The following is a 19,615-nucleotide window of genomic DNA, read 5'->3' as shown; positions in this document are numbered from 1 at the left end:
TTTTAAGGAGGAACCCCACCCCCCAAAAAGGGCCTCTTCCTCACAAGCCCTGGGGCATTGATTGTGGGGGTGCAGGCAGGGGGGATATAAAGAATATTGGGGGTTTTTAGGAGCCAAACACTATGTTCTTTTTGAATAAAAAATACATTTGCAGCTATAACAGCTTCAACTCTTCTGGGAAGGCTGTCCACAAGGTTTAGGAGTGTGTCTATAGGAATGTTTGACCATTCTTCCAGAAGCGCATTTGTGAGGTCAGGTACTGATGTTGGACGAGAAGGCCTGGCTCGCAGTCTCCGCTCTAATTCATCCCAAAGGTCTCCTATCTGGTTGAGGTCAGGACTCTTTGCAGGCCAGTCAAGTTCTTGCACCCCAAACTTGTGTTTATGGACCTTGCTTTGTGCACTGGTGCACAGTCATGTTGGAACAGGAAGAGGCCATCCCCAAACTGTTCCCACAAATTTGGGAGCATGAAATTGTCCAAAATGTCATTGTATGCTGATGCCTTAAAGGAGAACTATGGGGTATGGGCTTTTCCCTATAGTTCTCCTTAGGGTAACGGGAGGACACAAACTAGCGTCCTCCCGCCACCCAAAGCTCAGTATACCGCGAGCTACAGCTCCCTATATACTGAGACGCAGCAGCTGAAGCGGATCCCGACAATTATGTCTGGATCCGCCCAGCTGCATGAGTGACAGCTGGCTCTGCCTATCTAGAGGCAGAGCCAGCTGTACCTGCCCCCTCCCCCATCCATTCCGCCAGTCAGCGCTGGAGGATCGGAGCGGGGAGGGGGAAATCCAGCCCCTCCCCTGTCATGGCAGAGAGCTGTGACAGGATGGAGAAGTGAGCGAATGCCGGTTCGCTCACTTCCCGATCTACTGAGCCGACCTGTGACAGTCTCATTGTCACAGGTCGGCTAGAACTATGAGGTGAGTGAAAAGCACTCACCTCATAGTTCTCCTTTAAGAGTTCCCTCACTGGAACTAAGGGGCGAAGCCCAACCCCTGAAAAACAACCCCACACCATAATCCTCCCTCAACCAAACTTTACACTTGTCACAATGCAGTCAGGCAAGTAGCGTTCTCCTGGCGATCGCCAAAACCCAGACACGTCCATCGACTTGCCAGACACAGAAGCATGATTCATCACTCCAGAGAACACGTCTCCACTTCTCTAGAGACCAGTGGCGGCATGCTTTACACCATTGCATCCAATGCATGGCATTGCACTTGGTGATGTAAGGCTTGGATGCAGCTACTCGGCCATGGAAACCGATTCCACTAAGCTTTCTACGCACTGTTGTTGTGCCCATCTGAAGGCCACACGAAGTTTGGAGTTCTGTAGCTTTATACTCTGCAGACAGTTGGCGACTTCTGAGCATTTTGTGTTTCAGCATGCGCTGACCCCGCTCTGTCATTTTACGTGGCCTACCACTTTGTGGCTGAGTTGCTGTTGCTCCCGGTTGCTTCCACTTTGTTATAATACCACAACAGTTGACCGTGGAATATTTAGTAGCAAGGAAATTTCATAGAATACCTGAATCCAATGATTTGGAGTGGTGTCCCAATACTTTTGGCAATATAGTGTATATACAGTACATATTAAAAACTTGAATAGCCATTGACCCTCCTATTTAATGTAACTACCACCATACCACTGACTCATACAGCTCATTGTATATTTTAAATACAATAGTTTGTTATCACGAGAATACATGAAGTGTTTTTTCTTCAACTGGTGAGTCACAGTGGTCTAGTGTGGTGGTGATAAATAAATTATCTATTTTTTATTCAAAAAGATCATAATGTTTGGTGCCTAAAAACCCAATACTCTTTATATCTATCTAATTTTTAATCAGGGGTGTGGTGCCCAGATCATCTACCAACCCAATATTAAAACTTTTTGGGCCAGCAGCAAAATAATACTTATGGATAGACTGAAAATGGCATGCATTTATATAGCTAATACAAGTAGCAAAGCATATGTTAAAGTGATAATTAAGTCAAAGGTTTTAAAGCTTTTTCAAATGCTGATAAAATCACTTACAATGGATGCTGCTCCTTGATGTTTAAAAGTTTTCGTTTCCTGCAGAATGAGATGGGCCCCTGAGCCTGGCTCTGATATCCTGTTTTAGGGTGGCTCCTTTTTCCTTGCAGGATCCTATGGATCCGCCATTGTGTGTGCTAGTCAGCTGTGTGTTTCTCCACAAACACACAGGCACAGCAGGGCAAGCCATTCCCCTCCTCTCATCTCCCCCTCTCCTCCCTTCTCTAAGCCAGTAGATGTACAGCTACTGGAGACTGCTCTGTCCCTTGTGATCTTGTACTAGACAGGAAGTTTAGGGAAGCTGAAATGAGAGAGTTGGAGCCAGCTGTTCTGAAACATGATGAGTATAAGTGTTTGGGTAACAATGTAAAGAACTTTGTATTTGTTTAATTTGGATTAATTATTGAAAAAAAGGTTGAGAGTTTAATACTATTTTGATCAAATACATATTTTTGTGTAAAATGTATTTTGGGATGTATAAGCCCTCGTTCACACCTAGGCGTATTGAAAAAGCGCGTCTGTCGCGAGACCGTCGCGTGTTTTTTTTACCGCGATTCGCGGTAAAAAAGTCGCGCGACCGTCGCACGATTCCGAAGGCTACTTGGCTGTATTCCAATGGAAAACGCCCTACAAAACGGCCCAAAGTAGTACATGTACCTTTTCAGGCATGGGCCGTTTTGTAGCGCGTTAGGGACGGGCGGTAATACGCCAAGGTGGGAACGAGACCATTGACTACAATGCAATTTATTTTTTTGACCGTTTTGTATAGCGTTCGTCGAGCGTAGAACGCGCTAAAAAACGGTCAGGTGTGAACGAGGGCTAATTATAAACAGAAAATGTATTTAATATTTATATAGATATGTAGTAAGAAATGGCATTGATTATTAGTAGATAATTCTATTTATTTGCTGATGTAGGCGGATTTGTTTGCTAGATGTTAAAGGGAAAGTAATATGGCGAAAATAGCCCTTTATGGTTTTAATTAAATGTTGTCCTCATTCCAGCCTTGTATACAGACTAGTGATTATCCATTGACAGACATTTGCAATGGAACACTTTTATGTATTTGCAACCAATGTGTCTATTGTCTATGTTATGTACATGATATTAGACATGTGCGATTCGGTTCGTTCCGAAATTCGTTTTGGACGAATTTTCGGAAATTCGGATGCATCGGAATTCCGAATTACAGCTAAGACGAATGCAAACGAATCCGAAATTCCCGATTTCCCGAAATTCGTTATTGGACGAATTTCGTTGCACCATTGACACCATTTTACCTCTACAACACATCTATGCTTAGAGTACAGAGGCTATAGTGTAGAGGTTAGAGCATAGGATTCCCATTGCTAACGTCCTTGGTTCAAATCCTGGCCAAGTCAAATAATATGTCAACTGCCACATATTGCAGTCATATATATCAAATGCTTCTATATTTGGAGTACAGAGGCTATAGAGTAATGGATAGAGGTACAGGCTTGCAAGTAGTTGCCATTGTGAAGTTTGCTGGTTCAAGTCCAGCCATTGGAGAGTAAAGTTTTTTATTTTATTTTTTTCATAAACAAATTTCGTCCGAAATTAATTTCGGACCCGAAAAACGAAACTAAACTAAACGAATTTTTTTTTTTTTTTCAAAACGAAACTAAACTAAACAAATTTTTTTTTTTTTCAAAACGAGACTAAACTAAACAAATTTTTTTTTTTTTTAAAAAACGAAACTAAACTAAACAAATTTTTTGCTGGTGCACATGTCTACATGATATACACATGATAAATTCCTGCTTTTTCTTCTTTTCAAAAACAAACAAAATGACTGAACAAGAAAATGCATGATGTTACCACCTAGGAAGTCCTTGAATGAAGCAATATGAATTATATAACATTATTATTTGCACTAGTGCTGGAAGTATGTAAGTATGTAATACAGTTGATATTGAGACAGCCAGATACTGGACACCTGCTGATCAATGCCATTGACAATATCAATAGGAAATAAGAGCGTCTAGTTGGGAGATTACTGTGATGTAATTAAATAAGGGTAATGTACAGTAGTAGCATGTCTTTTTTACAAAGTGTCTATAAACACAGGAGCTGTGTTAATTTCTAGGTTATTTCTTTCTTAGCTTTTGCCTCTTCTTCTGCTTCTGTCTTTTTTATTTCTCCACTATCATTTTTTTTTTAACTTTTATTTATAAAGCAAAGAATACGTATAAGTGAGAACTGGGATTTTTTTTTTTTACTTTTATTTATAAAGCAAAGAATACGTATAGGTGAGAACTACGTATAGGTGAGAACAGGGATAAATGTTCATCTATTAAAAAGGCATTTTTTTCAGCTAAACTGGCTTTACAGCGTCAAGTTGATTTAATACTGTTGAAAATTGCTGAAGTAAATAGTTCTGTGTCCTCTGTAAAGCACCGTATAGTATGGTGAAACAATGACAGTATGTGACAGGTTGGCCTATGAAAAGAAAATTGTCCTTAAAACAGTTGCAGATTATGATAAGGGTTCAGGCAGTTAGCCAGGGCTCATAGCTTCCAGGAGGCCCAAGACTGTCTAGTGTACTTCTCAGTCTTTTATTTAACTGTTCCCATTCATGCTGCACAAGTGATGGCCCTTGAAGTAACTAGTTCAGACAACAGAGTGCTGCTTCAGAAAGGAAGACAATATGGCTATAATGTCAGTGAAGAGGAAGGGATATGAAGTGGAACATTTCCCTTCTTAGACCTCTCCCCTTCCTCCTTCCATAGTAAAATCTCAGTGTTCAAACTGTTGATTACAAGAAAAGCACTAGGTAGAATAATGAAGTAGAAGAAAGTTGGAAAATCACTCCCTGCGCTGTTATGTCTCATGCCTTGAGTTCTTGCAGCTCTGCACAGCTCTTCTGTTTGGCTAGAGAGTTCATAGATTGTTTCATAGTGTTACTGGCATCTAGAAAAGTAGACTTCACCATCCCAGCACCCTTCTCCATATCTGGAAAATGGCAAATATCATACACTACTGAGAAACTGGCTTGTAATGATATGTCATACTACATAGTACATCCTGTCTTTTTGTATGCTGCATCTTACTCTCAGATTCTCTTAATATATCTACAGGTACACTGCCTATCTGCATCTTACATCCTATTATTATACATCTTGTATGTAACTTTTTGCCCCTATTCTTATTCAATTAAGGGCAAGTTCTCTGTACAACTTCCCTTGTCTGCTCAACCTGAATCTTATCATAACAACTACCCTTTATCACTTTGCCAGGTTTTATGCATAGTTCCCTCATTAAAACTAAACTATAGGTATGTCCAAATGTAAGTATGCATATGTTTTAAGCAAAGCTACTCTGGGTCCTGTATGATGCTAGGCTGAGTGGCTTCCCTGCGGTTCTGAAAACACAGTGGGTCGCTTGCTCAGCACAGTGGCAATTCATAGAACGCCTAGTATTTTATCATAAATACAAGGCGTCAGCAACCAAGCATGCTGTGCGGCCCTAGCTGCCTGCATCCTAACAAACAATGAAACTGTGGCCTGCACAGTGTCATTGGCTGCTCGGACACAGGCCAGGGCCGACAGCGTCATTGGTTCATAGTATACAGGTAACCACTGTCATGAATAATCCCACTTCCCACTTTCCCCTTATATATGGAGCACTACACTGCCCACCAATGTAAACGGCATTCTTTTCTTTGACTACCAGTGTAAGAGGACCCTTTGCTCACTGACCACCAATATGGTGTGGCTAATGTACTGTAAGCTAGAGATTAATTCTTTTTTAGCAAGGGGTTCCATTGAACTTGAAGATTATTTCAAGTGTCTCATAGTAAAAAGGTTGAGAGAAGCTGACTAAGCTTCTGTGTTGCTGGATTTTATTGCATGATCCCAGTAAAATGATGGGAGGGGGGCATGAATTCAAAATATCCTTCCCTCCCCATCATCAGATACTTATCTGTCCTTGTTCCCTCGCTGCTCTGTCCTGCCACCAGGAGTGAAGTAAAATACATGGCACTTCTGGGTTTGGTGAACATTTTCTGCCTCTCCCATGTGACAGTGCTAGGTTCCATTGTGGTTGGCTCAGCCAGCATGACTGTGGTAGGAATTTAAGGGTCTTTGTGACACAGCCTGATATAAATGGTTCTATTTATTTAGTAAAGTTTGGCAGATTATGTTGTAACTATATTATTAATACTATGTGTGAGTGTGGTACAGACGTTAGCTCCCATTCACACCAATCTATAGCTATATACAGTACGTATGCACTGACGTGTCTGGATTCTGAGTCATGGGAAAAGCAAAAGAATTGTCAAAGGACCTGTGGGAAAAGGTTGTTGAACTGTATAGAACAGGAAAGGGATATAAAAAGATATCCAAGGAATTGAGTATGCCAATCAGCAGTGTTCAAACTCTAATCAAGAAGTGGAACATGAGGGGTTCTGTTGAAACCAAACCACAGTCAGGTAGACCAACTAAACTGTCAGCCACAACTGCCAGGAAAATTGTTCGGGATACAAAGAAAAACCCACTAATAACTTCAGGTGAAATACAGGACACTCTGAAAACATGTGGTGTGGCTGTTGCAAGATGCACAAAAAAGGGGGCACTTGAACAAAAGTCATATATATATATATATAATGAACTTTTATTAAACTTTTTTAAAAGAGTGCACAGAGCAGAATCTGTTTACTTTCTGAATGAGCAATACTGCATGTAGCCAGACTGAGGGAAGGGGAGATAGCAAGAGAGATTCCTGGACAGAGAGTCCTCAAATTGGGATGTCCATAGCAAGCCAAAAAGGTCAGCTTGCCTTGGAGTTCTCTAGTGATGTGATCTGTTTCCAGACATTAGCTAATAATATGGTCTAGTTCTGATCTCATGATCTTAGAACATAGCTAGTAATGCTGTTTCGAGTGACATATACTGTATAATAAGTATAAGTATAAACTGTATTTCGGCAGTTTTGTAATCCAGGCTACCCTGTCATACAGCATAATCAGGTCAAACCTCACTTTTCCCCACACAGCCTAACAACCATCCATCCACAAACCCAGCCTGCTGATTGCACTAAGAAAAAAGTTAATATTTTTTCTTAGTCTTGTTCTCACTTCCTATAGAAATCGATGTACTGTAGTTATACTCTTTGTTTTCTACTCAAAACACGTAGGCTTATTCAGAGACCGGCCACCCGGCTTCCTGATTGGACAGGGAGCCGGCTTGATGCTAATTGGCTGGGAAGCCGGCTTCCCGGCCAATCAGCATGGAGCTGGCCAAATAGCATGGAGCGGGCTTCCCAGGCAATCAAGATCCTGATTGCCTGGGAAGCCGCCTCCATGCTAGTGAAAGTACCGGTATCGGTAAGTACCAAAATATAAATATCGGTACTCATACTCAATACCGAAAAAATGGTATCAGTGCATCCCTAGCCTGTGCATTTCAATCTGCAGTTGCTGTAATTTTTTTAGAATTTTTTTAAGCAATATGGCACCCGGGAAGTGTTCTGTATACCCATTTCTGTACAGAATGCCCATCAGAAATGTAATTTCCCACTTGCATGATTTAACTCACTGATTTCCTCAAAAGTCTGCACTAAGATACAAACAAAATTTAAGTCACCACCAACAATAGAAATTTCATTTCAGATTCAATATTTCCCAAGGCTTGTCTTGTTAGGCATGCAAACACTGTAACTCTCTTCATTAGAACAAAGGGATCTGTTTAGGTGGAGGAACGCTGACCCTCCCATTCAGAAATCTGTCTGGAAAGGACTCAGTGAAACATCTATTCCTTCAGAACAGAAAAAGTGGAGTTACACTTTAAAAGGATAAATATTGGGAGAGTAAAATGTACTCCTTCCAATGCTTAGCGCCGGCCTGTGCCACATGCCAGCTCTATTAATTGAGAGGTGAGCGATCACGAACCTCCGATTTCTTAACTCATGGTCTTCTTACTGCAGAACGCAGTGAATGCACTTGCGTTCAGTCACGTCCAACGCACACATTTCAGTGTTAAGGCACCCTTACTCAAAAGAATGCTCCTCACATTATAGGCCTCATTTGTTACAGAGGTTCTCTTGCAGTCTAGCACAGCGAATGTATAGAAAACTGTAAGATATGCAATAGACCGCAGGGCCTCAGGGGGGCTGTGCAGGATCTGTGGGGGCTCTGCAGGGTCTCAGGGGTGCTGTGCAGGATCTGTGGTTGGCTCTGCCCACCATAGACCTCGCAGAGCTCACCACAGATCTTCCACAGCCCCCCTGAGACCACAGCTTTCCTGCTACGCTAATAGCGGAACATGACAAAAGCTGGATACAACGTGTGCACTGCATCCAGCGACTGACAGGTTACGTAAAAAGTATTAAACAGGCAGGGGTGGGAGAAATCCCCGAGTTTTGCCTTGCCTAGGGCAGCTCCAAACCAGAATACACGACTGGGTAAAGGACGCCATAAGGCTCAGTGGAGCAGAATTTTATTTTCCTTTATGTTATGGCAATATCATATTACCTTTTGTTTGATACTGTCACTGGGAATAAAGCTGCAACTTTTATTTAAACTTTGCGAGTTTGGCCCTGCCTTGAGACTGATTCCCTACAATATATATTAAATGGAATTCTGCAATATACACTACTGCACAAAATTTCAGGAGGACACAATCAAAGTTTAAATTGAACCATAACCTCTTACCTTTGTGTAGATGATGTGTACATACATTTCTGGACCGAGGCATCTCTTGAACAAGCATCTACTGTCACATGCTGTTTACAATATTTAGAAAATTTAGAAAGAAAAAGGTATTCAATAATCCTAAAATATTTCAAATAATAAGTTTAAAACACACATATACACAAACGATCAAAAGAAGGCTAAGTAATAAGCACCACAGTCAATCTATGCACATGTTAAAGTCACCTAAAGTAAACCTGTCACAAACCTGGCCATTTTTAACCTAAACCTACAATTTTCCAGCCATCCCCTAAGCCTCTCTATTGATCCTTTATTGTGATATGTTACTTTATTGATCAAAAGGAAGGTTTAGGAGGTGGGAGGGAGGGATCATGCTTTACAGGGAATTTGCATATAACTTAAAGAAGAACTCCAGGCAAATACAATTTTAACCCTTGCTAACTCTGCACTGCAAAGGCTCCCCCTATGCTCCAGCAGTCTAAGGTCTAGTGAGTCATCACGTCCTATACAGTGTATAGGATATGAGGATACCGAGGGACATTCCATCGCTTGAGTAAAGGAGGAGGCAGGCTGCAGGAGCCGGTCTAGAAGCTTTTTTTTTTATCAGCCTGACAGTGAAAGTGAGTCTTATGAACAAAAATGTTATCAAAGAAAACCTCAGTGTGTTCCCCAACAATACTAAGCAGTCTTTTAAGCCATACTGTGGCAACAGATTGCCAGATTTTAAATAAAAATGAAACATTTAGCCCTTAAAAGGCCCCTATTTTTTCTCTACAATTGCTGCTTATAGCACACTAAGTTACAGTAGTTAAGAAATAGACTGACAGATCCTGGAACTGTACAAAGTATTTTGTTAAACTAAACAAGCAAAGTATTTTGTCAGAATGGTCTGGGTTTTAGTCAAAATACTACAGATATAATGCAGTTTTGAGCTATATTGTTGTTCCCTGGACCAGAAAAAGCAATGTATTCTGTAAAAACAGGTTTCCAATTTTTTTCTTTAAAAAGGGCAGCCTTTAAGTAGGTAGCGTTAAGTCACTTTGTGGCCGTTGGTCTGTTTGCTGGTTTGATGTCGGCTCCTCTGAGCTGTCATGATGGGTAGCCGACAGGCCAGTGTATTCAGCGTTCCAGTGATGTGCTAGTGCCTTCGCTTGGTTCAACTAACAGTTTTTTGTATATGATTCCATTTAATTCATTTTATCTTATCAGTGTCCCATTTATCTTGAGTGTTCCTGTTTAAATATACACTCATTGTGCCGGCGTCTTCTGCGGTGCAGATTAGGCATTTGCCTTGGTGACGCCTCCTTAGCTCTGATTGGGCAGTGTTTCAGGGGGGAGTATCCTAGTAACTGAATGCTTTCCTGTGATAGGCCAGCTCCTAATCCTAGTGTGTCTTTTGATCGAACACTCGATATAGTTACATAGTTACATAGTATTTGAGGTTGAATAAAGACATTAGTCCACCAAGTCCAACCTATTAGGATCTCATTCTAGGAGTACCTGTACCCCTGTATATTATGGTCCCTTAAGAAATCGTCCAAAAGTTTCTTGAACAATTCCACATTATTTGCTGAAATCACCGCCTGTGGCAGTGAGTTCCAGACCCTAACTGATCTTACTGTGAAGAACCCCCTTCGCCCCTTGTGCTGGAATTTTTTTTCCACCAATTTTAGGTGGTGGCTTCTAGTTTTTGTAATGGAGTTAATTTTAAACAGTTTATCGCTAATGTTGCTACCAACATTGAACATTTTGTACATGGAGATCATATCCCCCCTTAATCTCCTCAGCTCCAATGTGAACATGTTTAAATTTAGTAGCCTTGTCTCGTAGCTCTGGTCCTCCATACCCCTAATTAGTTTGGTTGCCCTCCGCTGGACTTTTTCCAACTCAAGGACATCTTTTCTTAGTACTGGTGACCAGAACTGGACCGCGTACTCCAGATGAGGTCGAACCAATGATCTATAAAGTGGCAAAATTATAGACTTGTCCCTGCAATACATCCCCTTTTTAATACAGGACAAGACCCTGCTAGCTTTGTTTACAGCAGCCTGGCACTGCAAACTACCTTTCAGTTTGTGGTCTACAATGACCCCCAAATCCTTCTCCATTTCTGACTTCCCCAGCGGCATACCCATAATTGTATAACCCATTTGTTTATTTTTAATTCCAAAGTGCATTACTTTGCATTTATCGACATTAAACCTCATCTGCCACATTAATGCCCACTCCCCTATTTTATCCAGGTCCTCCTGTAATGTTATAATGTCTAAGTCCGTGTCTATTACCCTCCCAATTTTGGTGTCATCCGCAAACACGGAAATATCGCTGTTAACACCCTCCCCGATGTCATTAATAAATAAGTTGAACAACATGGGACCCAGCACAGAACCCTGAGACACACCGCTCATTACACTAGCCCACTCTGAAAAGATGCCATTTGCTCTGGACCCGTTCCCGTAGCCAGTTCTCTATCCACGTACACACAACCTCATCTATGCCCATAGCTCTCAGCTTGTGTAGCAAGCGTTTGTGTGGTACTGTATCAAAAGCCTTTCAGAAATCCAGATATACCACATCTACCGGCTTACCTCCGTCCATATCTCTACTTACCCCCTCATAAAAAGTTAGCAAGTTAGTTAGGCAGGAACGGTCTTTCCTGAACCCATGCTGATTGTCATTAACTATCCCGTTTTCCTGAACAAATTCTACCAGATAATCCTTTATTATGCCCTCTAGCATTTTACAAACTACCGATGTTAGACTGACCGGCCTATAGTTCCCAGGTTGGCACCTTGCCCCCTTTTTGAATATTGGGACTACCGTAGCCCTCCGCCAATCACTGGGGATCCTACCAGTCATTAAGGAGTCCTTAAAAATGAGGATTAATGGGCTAGTTATAACCTGATATAAATGTGCACGGAGTTAGTCGAGCCGTCCAGCTCTGAAGAAGGGTAGCTTCACCCCAAAACGCGTTCAGCTGGGTTAGCCTGTCCTTGCTGGCTTTAGCAGTATGTTTGGATTGCCTTTCTGACTGCTTGGAATCTGAATGTCTTTTGCCTTCTGGGATTTTATGTCCAATACGCTTTTATCTAACTCCTTTGTGAGTACAATTAATCTTTTTTATCACTTTTTGTCAAAGGATCATTTGCACCAGGAAAGGTGCCCGGTGTTTCTTGTCAGCCTTTAAGTATGCTAAATTAGAATATAAATTGCCAGCTCTTAAGCTATAAATAGCAATGCTGGGAAATATATGTACAACATATATGTGACTGTTGGCAACACTATCATGCATGAAACACCAATGAATAATAGTTTTTTAATTATCGTCTCCTGGCACTTGAAGTTAAACAGTTAGGTGTTTTGTCAAAATACATCTTTCTTATTCAACTAAACATAGCAGGTTAGAGTATTGTTCTTATAATCTGCCACCTGTCTACATACTTAACAAAGATTGCCCTCTCCCAACATGTCCCTTTCACGTAACACATGAAATACCGGTCTGAGTCTGTGAAAGGGGTTTTTATATGTGGTGGAGAGCCTACGCTTTACCCCTGCAAATGATTATGAATAGATCTGCCAATATGATGACCAATATAAATCAGTGTTTATCTGCAAATATTGAGGTAAAACCATCCCTCTGCTGCAAGTGGTGACTTACATAAATGGATGTACTCATTCCTAGTCATTAAAGCCATATTTGTTATCATTATAAATGGCTGTAAGTATACTGTATATTAAATCTCATTTCTTAAAGAATGCATGTACCTGAAGAGCAAACTTTGGAAATATGGAACTGTCATGTCCACTTATCACTCGAGGAGTTACTTTCATATTACTCGTCCACCCTGTCAAAACAAATAGAGACATCTGTGAAAAATAAGATCTTTGTACTTTCCATAAAAGTCCATTGAGGGACACAGGAATAGTAGATAAACTCAGATCAATGGGTTACACTGCTGCCTTCAGGAGGTTGTGATACAGACAAACCAAAACTGCTGAGCCAGCCCCCTGTATAACCTTGTCTCCAAATGTCATGCTTCAGTTTTGTGAGCAAGCAGTACACAAGGCCAAATACATAGAGTAGTGGAAAATGTGTCCCTCAATAGACTAAAAAAAACGATTTTTACCATGAATACAGAAATCTTATTGCCTTTATCGTCCATTGAGGGGTACAGGAATAGTAGATAATCTATGATCAATATGATGTCCAAAAGCAATCTAACTGAGGGTTGGACAATAGCCACAGAAAGATCCAGTGACCTGGAAATCATACTACATATAGTATAGAAGTAACCAACACTTGAATTGAAGGCTGTGGGTTGATTTACCAAAAGGCTGTTCACTTTGCAAAGGAAATTTTGACTTTGCAAGGGAATTTTCCTTTAGCTCTTTGAATGAGTTGAAGCTCTGCTGACTTTCATTATCCAATCATGTGCAAGCAAATATGTTTTTGTTTTTTATTTTCCTTTTGCAAAGTGAATTTTCACATTCACTAAGCTAAGGAAACATTCCCTTGCAAAGTCAAAATTCCCTTGCAAAGTGAACAGCCTATCTGTATTTTGTAAATCATCACCCATGACTAAGGTGAGGGTACTCAGGCCAAACCTGTGTTACAGACCAGGGCAGAAATCATCCTGTGGGGAAAAACTATACCTCAAAACTATGGACATTAATAGAGTAAACATTTGTGAAAAAGCACTTGGGCAACTGCAAGAAAAGGTTTAGGCTTGGCATACTCTTGACTTCAGGAAGCTTGAACATACAGGACATGAACATGACTATATAAAACCCAACACACGACTATCCTGAAATTGAAATGGGAAACCTAATCGGCTCTATAGATATCAGACGAGGACTGGGAAGAGGTATGCCAGGGGACACATAGCTGTTCTGTGAGTAGTAAGACTCAGGAAACCAACTTTAAAATCCCTACACGGTGGTATAGGACACCGGAAATTCTACATAAAATTAACTCGGTCCTCCCTGAGGTCTGTTGGAGATGTGGTTCTGAACAGGGATCCTTATTACATATCTTTTGGGCATGCTCCCTGCTTCAGCCATTCTGGGCAAAAGATTCATGGCCTGATAGGCCGAATCACACGAGCAACCATAGAATACACTCCTGGTGTGTTCCTGCTACAGCTCTCTGATTTGAACGGAGGGAGACCCGCAAAATCATTATATAAACACTCGATTAATGCGGCGACATCGCTCATTCCGCACCTGTGGAAAAGCACTCGACCCCCCCACCATTGTAGAATGGCTTAAGCAGGTGAAACACATTTGCGAGATGGAAGAACTCGTATTCACTAAGCAAGATCATTTAGATACGTTTTCACAACTCTGGGCACCTTGGCACTCATTCGCATTGGGAGAGGACTACGATGCCCTATTAACAACTCCTCCATAGGCCATCACCGGTCCTCTGACCGACCTAGACTGGACTGATGGCGACAAGTGAGATCTGACACGGGTGGACTGGCATGGGTCCCCAGCGGAACTTTTTCTTCCTCTATACAAGGACTATTTATACGCCTACTTCATTTATTACTTCTCCGATCTTCTTAGGGGATTTTTCACTCCCCTTCATCTATTATTCACCTCTTGACACTTCCCAATCCTTACCCCACCTACATAGTGTTTCTTACTTTCTTTTCCTCCTACACCACTGAATTTAAACTGGGGCAGGAGTGCTCTTCCTGGAACCAGGGAAATGCAGAAGTTATTACACCGAACCATCCTCTACAAATATGCGTTGTGGTTGTATGTGTTGGCAAATGTTTAGCAGAAGATGTTTATGGCAATATAATTGTAAAGGTTTTCTCTACCCTGACTAATATGGAGAATATGCTCTATCACTGTGGTGTACACTGTATCCCCTTGTTTATACGGATGTGATGTCTGTTTTTGTTCTTCATGAATACATTAATAAAAATCTATATGGAAAAAAATTAACATGACCATATGAAATTTAAAAACAGAGAGCTACTAAGGTTCAGTAGATAAACCTAAGCTTTGACTTCAGGAAGAGGAAGATTCAAGGTAAGAGAACAAATATAAAATCGTAATATCTCTAAGCCCTTAAAAGAAAATAAGTGAAAGGTCAGGTGATAGTAAGACTGGGTAAGGCTGAGGTAAGCTGTTTAAAAAGGGGGTTAGGCAGGAATTCAAAAGACAAGCAGTCTGTTCAAATAACACCAAGGCTGTTTAGGGGTGTGGTAATACACAGCAATTCTGCCTTTGAAAGAACATAATCCTGCAGGTTATACCTGAAAGGCAAAGTGCTTTCCTCAGGTGCGAGATGTAATGCAAGAATTAACAGTAGAACATTTTCAACTTATTGCAGAAGAAAAATCTTTGATAAAATAGGTTCCAAAGGTGGGAACCCAGCGGGGCAACAACATGATATGACTAGTGAGTTTGATGAGTTCAGGGCATGTAAGGAATGTGTATATAGACTGGATGGAAGAAAAGGGACACCTTCAAGTAGAGCTCTTACTGACTAGGGAAGACAAGCAGATTAAGGAATTTGAAAAGTCATATTAGAGAAAGATCAGTGAAAATTATCCAACCACGATGAAATGTGTAATTTTAAAAGGGAAAGTCTGTCAAAATGGGGAGAGAAACATGAGTAACCTGACCAAATCTGGCAAAAAGAAACAAGACTGTAAGGTTGAAAGACCTGACTTCCTAAAAAGAAAAAAAAAAAAGGTGTCAGTACTCCTGGTCTGGTATTAGCCAGAACATTCCAGAGGTAGGACTTCCTACAAGGATCACAGAGCATAGGATCCACCAGATGTATAAAGTTCAAAAATCTAGGTACTGACTGACCTTACAAATCCTCCATTTTAGAAGGGGAACTAAAAGGGGGATAATGCCCAAAAATACCTAAGGGGGAAGTCCCAGGCACACAGATATCTGAGGACTGTGTAGGTCAAGACGCCTGTCAGAATAAGTTAGGGTTGAGGAGAGATAACCACTGAATGGGTGAAGTCAGCCAGAACCGTGTGGACATCATTGTAAGAAGGAGTGGAAGTAAAAGTGGGATGGTATTCCACAAAATAGGTTCGTACCATCCTAGGCAGCAGAGGTTCCAAGGTGTGAGGAATTAAAAAACAATTCTGGATAATACACATTGGGGTAAAGAAACCCAAATGAGTGAGGAAAAAAAAGGAGGTTGTAGGGTCTATAATGGAAGAACAGGTGGAGCCTGGGCAACCATAGTATAAGGAGGAGGTATCCTTGGGACCCAATACAGAGAGCAAACAAAAGACCAGATCTCTGAGATCTGCAGCACAGGCGGGAGGCAGATTCTAAAAACATTGGGGTAGAACAATAGTCCAATAAGATTGTTATTGTCTCATTTACAGATCTCCTGCATTGAAATGGGCACACAGAATGAAAAGCAGGAGGATTGGGCATGTCACTGTTAGGTGTATTATCAAAGAGACAGCTTCCCTCAAATTGCAAACGAGTAAGGAATTATTTAAATGTATCTTCTACATAGCCATAATGGATAGCATATGGACAGACAATACTACCATGTGAGACACCACCTTAGATGCTGAGAGGCCATTACAACTAAAGTGGAGGGCTTCAGGCATTTTCTAAAGTTCCAAAGCCGAGGATCTTGACCTGTGCTACAAGAGTCCTTTTTAAAGGATGTGATCCGTTGAGACATGGTGTTACAAATTAAAGTCACTACAAAGTGAGGACAGAGTCATTCCAGTTAATTCAAACTGAGACTTAAATAGGAACTCCAACTGTCTATCAGTGTAATCCCTAAATGTAAAGGGGCATTAACCAGTGTGATAAGATGTCTGCATAAGATAGGAACTATTTGTCAAGGAATTCCACATCAAAGGCAAAATGCTTCTTCACAACGTCAGGAGGAAGCCATGGTTGTCTTGGAAGTTTCCAATTCTTATAGAAGAACGTTTCAAGTACAAAGGATATAGAGAAGATCTTTGAGGTAGCGGGCTCTAAAACATGTTTTACCTGGTACAAGTTGATTCTCTAGACGCATAGAAGAGCGTACTGCGTCAGTGTCATAGCACAATGAAAACCAGACAAGCAAAAGGTGCTAGTTAAAATATTTATTAAGAACAGTGTCCACAGGAGCAGGCAGAATCTTAAACCGCAACAAGCCAGAGTCAGGAGCCGGAGTAGGTAGTCATCCAAGCCAGGTCAGGAACACAGAGATCAGCATCATCAGGAACAAGCCAGGAGCAGGAGCCAGAGGAGAACATCAGCCAGAATCATGTCATACACAGAATCAGAATACTCAGAGCAGGAGGAATGCCCTAGCAGGAAGACCACACAAGGGCAAGGTCAGACTGGACTGAGTGGTATATATATAGTGAGTGTGGTAACATCATCACTCAGAGACAGGAAACTCCCATCTGACTCACTCAGATGATGCTCTCCTGTCTGGCTATAAGAGGGAGCCTGGGAGTAGTGAGCCACTATCCAGAGTCTGCTCAAGCAAGGAAGGAAACAGGTGAGTAAAATGGCAGCCAAGCCAGAATGCTGCGAACCAGTAAAGACAGGGAGGAACCCTGACAGTCAGATCGAAAACAATAGTTTGCATATGTGAGTACTCAGGAGCCTAGTCAATTATAGATTTACAGTGTTGGCTGTGAAGGTTCGGATTCTGATTCAGAGATAGGGGACTCAGGCATTCTGAAAGATAAGAACCCTGTAGGGTCGGAATTAGGCTCCATTGTAGTAGGGGCCAGAGCACATATAAATGTCTGCAAGCATATTATTCTATTAATCATGTACAGACTGAGACAAAGTTAGAAGTGAATATAGGAGGCCTGGTAGACACAGTGAGGTTAATGGAGCTATAAAAACTGCTGATGAGGACAATCGTATAGAAAAAGGGGTTCCAGAATTCAAAACACAGGCATTGGTTTCTTCTAGGGATACTGGTGAATCGCTCACTGAAACACTAGGGGAGTATTGAAAGAGGTCACCAGATGCAGCGAGACTACCCTCTGAACATCTTTTAACATAAATGTTGCACCAAACAACGAAAAGAAACTAAACCCAAAATGAGACATGGCCTAGCACACTCACGAACCTAAGCCACCATAGTTTGGCCAGCGACGATCAAGTCACTGAAGGAAGGCAGTATAAGAAAGACTGGAGACTGTATAATTCACTTCATCAGTAGAAACTGGACAAAATATTCCTTCTGAACCAAAAGACAGGAAAGGATCACAGAGTGTGTGGGGTGTTCCTTGGTGGATGCAATCAGCACTGAATTCCCATAGGTAATACCCTTAATTCAGTAAAAAGAGCTCCCAGCTGTGAAAATTGTGAGGTAGTTCCAGTGGCGTAACCAGAGTTAGGGGCGCCCGGGGCAGAACATTTTTTTCGCCCCCCCCCATATTATATAAACATCCACTATACATAAATATCCATTAAATGAGTAACATTGTCATGCTGCACTATGGCTCCAAAACTGGATAGTACTCTGCAGGTTACTGATAAAGAACACATATGACTGAGAAGTGACATAAGACAGTGTATAAGGGTTAGATATTGAGATATGTTAACTGCAGACAGGGACTTCCATATGGAGTGAGACAGCAGGGACCAGTTCAAACAAGAGGCTGGGCCACATCTCTCAACTGGAAACATGGTCTGTGGCTAATTGACACACTACACAAGGCTCTTGAAAGTGCCATAATGCAGTCCAGTGCCAAAATACATATTGCTTAGCTTTGCCCCATTCTGGGACTCACTCACAAAGAGAGGTTTCAGAGAGGTCCAGAGGCTGTGCCACTGCTCTGGACCTGATGGGCACTCTGAGGCTAAGTAGAACCATACAGGATGTTTGGAAAGGGCTACAATACATTGCTCAGTGCCAAAAGAACACATGCCAGGATGTCTTCTCCATAACCAGAGGCTCAAGCTGGCAATACACACACATTTTTATAAGAAATATCTTTCTTTACCACCCGATAAAGCCATCAGATACTTAACAAATGTAGATCGAAATTTTCTTCAATTTCAATGTTCGATTTTGGAATGAATGGTGTTTCCCGAACGAAAACCATATTCACTGTTAGAATTTTGTTTGTTCAAGAAAATCCTGCTCCTTCGAGTTTTTTCATCACTAAGGTTGAAATTGATCGTTCATTTGACACCATCAGCTAATAGAAAGTCGAACAAAAGATCTTTCATATGAAAGTTCTTTCAAAAATCTAAGCAGTGTATGGCCAGCTTTACTCACAGACTGATTCTTCAGTCTGCATCACACTAGTGGCTATGCTATTGCTCTTGACCTGGAAAACGCTTTGTGGCTATGTAACACCGTGCACCAAGGTCCAAAGTGGTCCAAGGTCCAAAGTGCCAAAAGCAAAGGCTAGTGCCCAAAGGTCACATTCTAGGCTAGCCCTGGGTAACTTCCAAAACGTTTGCTGCTACCTCTGGACCCAAAGGTAGCAGCAAACTCTTCCCCACCCCCTTAGGTGGCGAATACTGTAGGGACACCTCTGGTTATCACCCTGCCCCACAAGCTTCCAATGGACTCTACACGTTCCTTGTCTACTGTTGTCAAGATCAGAAATCCTGTCTTGAGAAATGCCATGCAGCCATTGCTGGGGAACATGCATGTAGACAGGAAGTGGCTACAAAAAGGCAGCAGGACATCAGCAGCACTCAGATACAACAGAAGATGGAAAAAGATGAAAACAAGAATTTTACAGTATTAAAAAAAAAAGAAAAAAACTATTGTTTATAATACACAGTGCTTTAGCAAACTAAATGCCATTCAGTTAGGCCTGTTTACATGTTTGCGTTTTAACACACACGTCGGAACATGCTAGAATGCATGTGTCATCAAATGCATACTTGTAAGGTAAGTGTGCCCTAATGCACAAGTATGCTCAG

The 19,615-nt window shown here is 41.4% G+C and overlaps 1 protein-coding gene across 1 annotated transcript in view; it reads right to left on the bottom strand.

The window, feature by feature from the left end:
- Positions 1-19,615, bottom strand: part of CUNH7orf72 (chromosome unknown C7orf72 homolog) — a 60,817-nt gene that overhangs the window by 39,698 nt on the left and 1,504 nt on the right. The window contains exons 2-3 of the mRNA XM_018558048.1: positions 12,479-12,558; positions 8,714-8,784 (exon numbers count right to left, since the gene is read on the bottom strand). Of these exons, the coding sequence (XP_018413550.1) occupies positions 8,714-8,784; positions 12,479-12,558 (151 nt within the window). The remainder of the gene's footprint in view (positions 1-8,713; positions 8,785-12,478; positions 12,559-19,615) is intronic.

Source organism: Nanorana parkeri, unplaced genomic scaffold (assembly GCF_000935625.1).
Source record: "Nanorana parkeri isolate BGI_ZX_2015 unplaced genomic scaffold, ASM93562v1 scaffold317, whole genome shotgun sequence".
Lineage (NCBI taxonomy): Eukaryota > Metazoa > Chordata > Amphibia > Anura > Dicroglossidae > Nanorana > Nanorana parkeri.
Note: the sequence above shows the minus strand (reverse complement) of the source record. Positions and strands in the feature narration are given on the sequence as shown.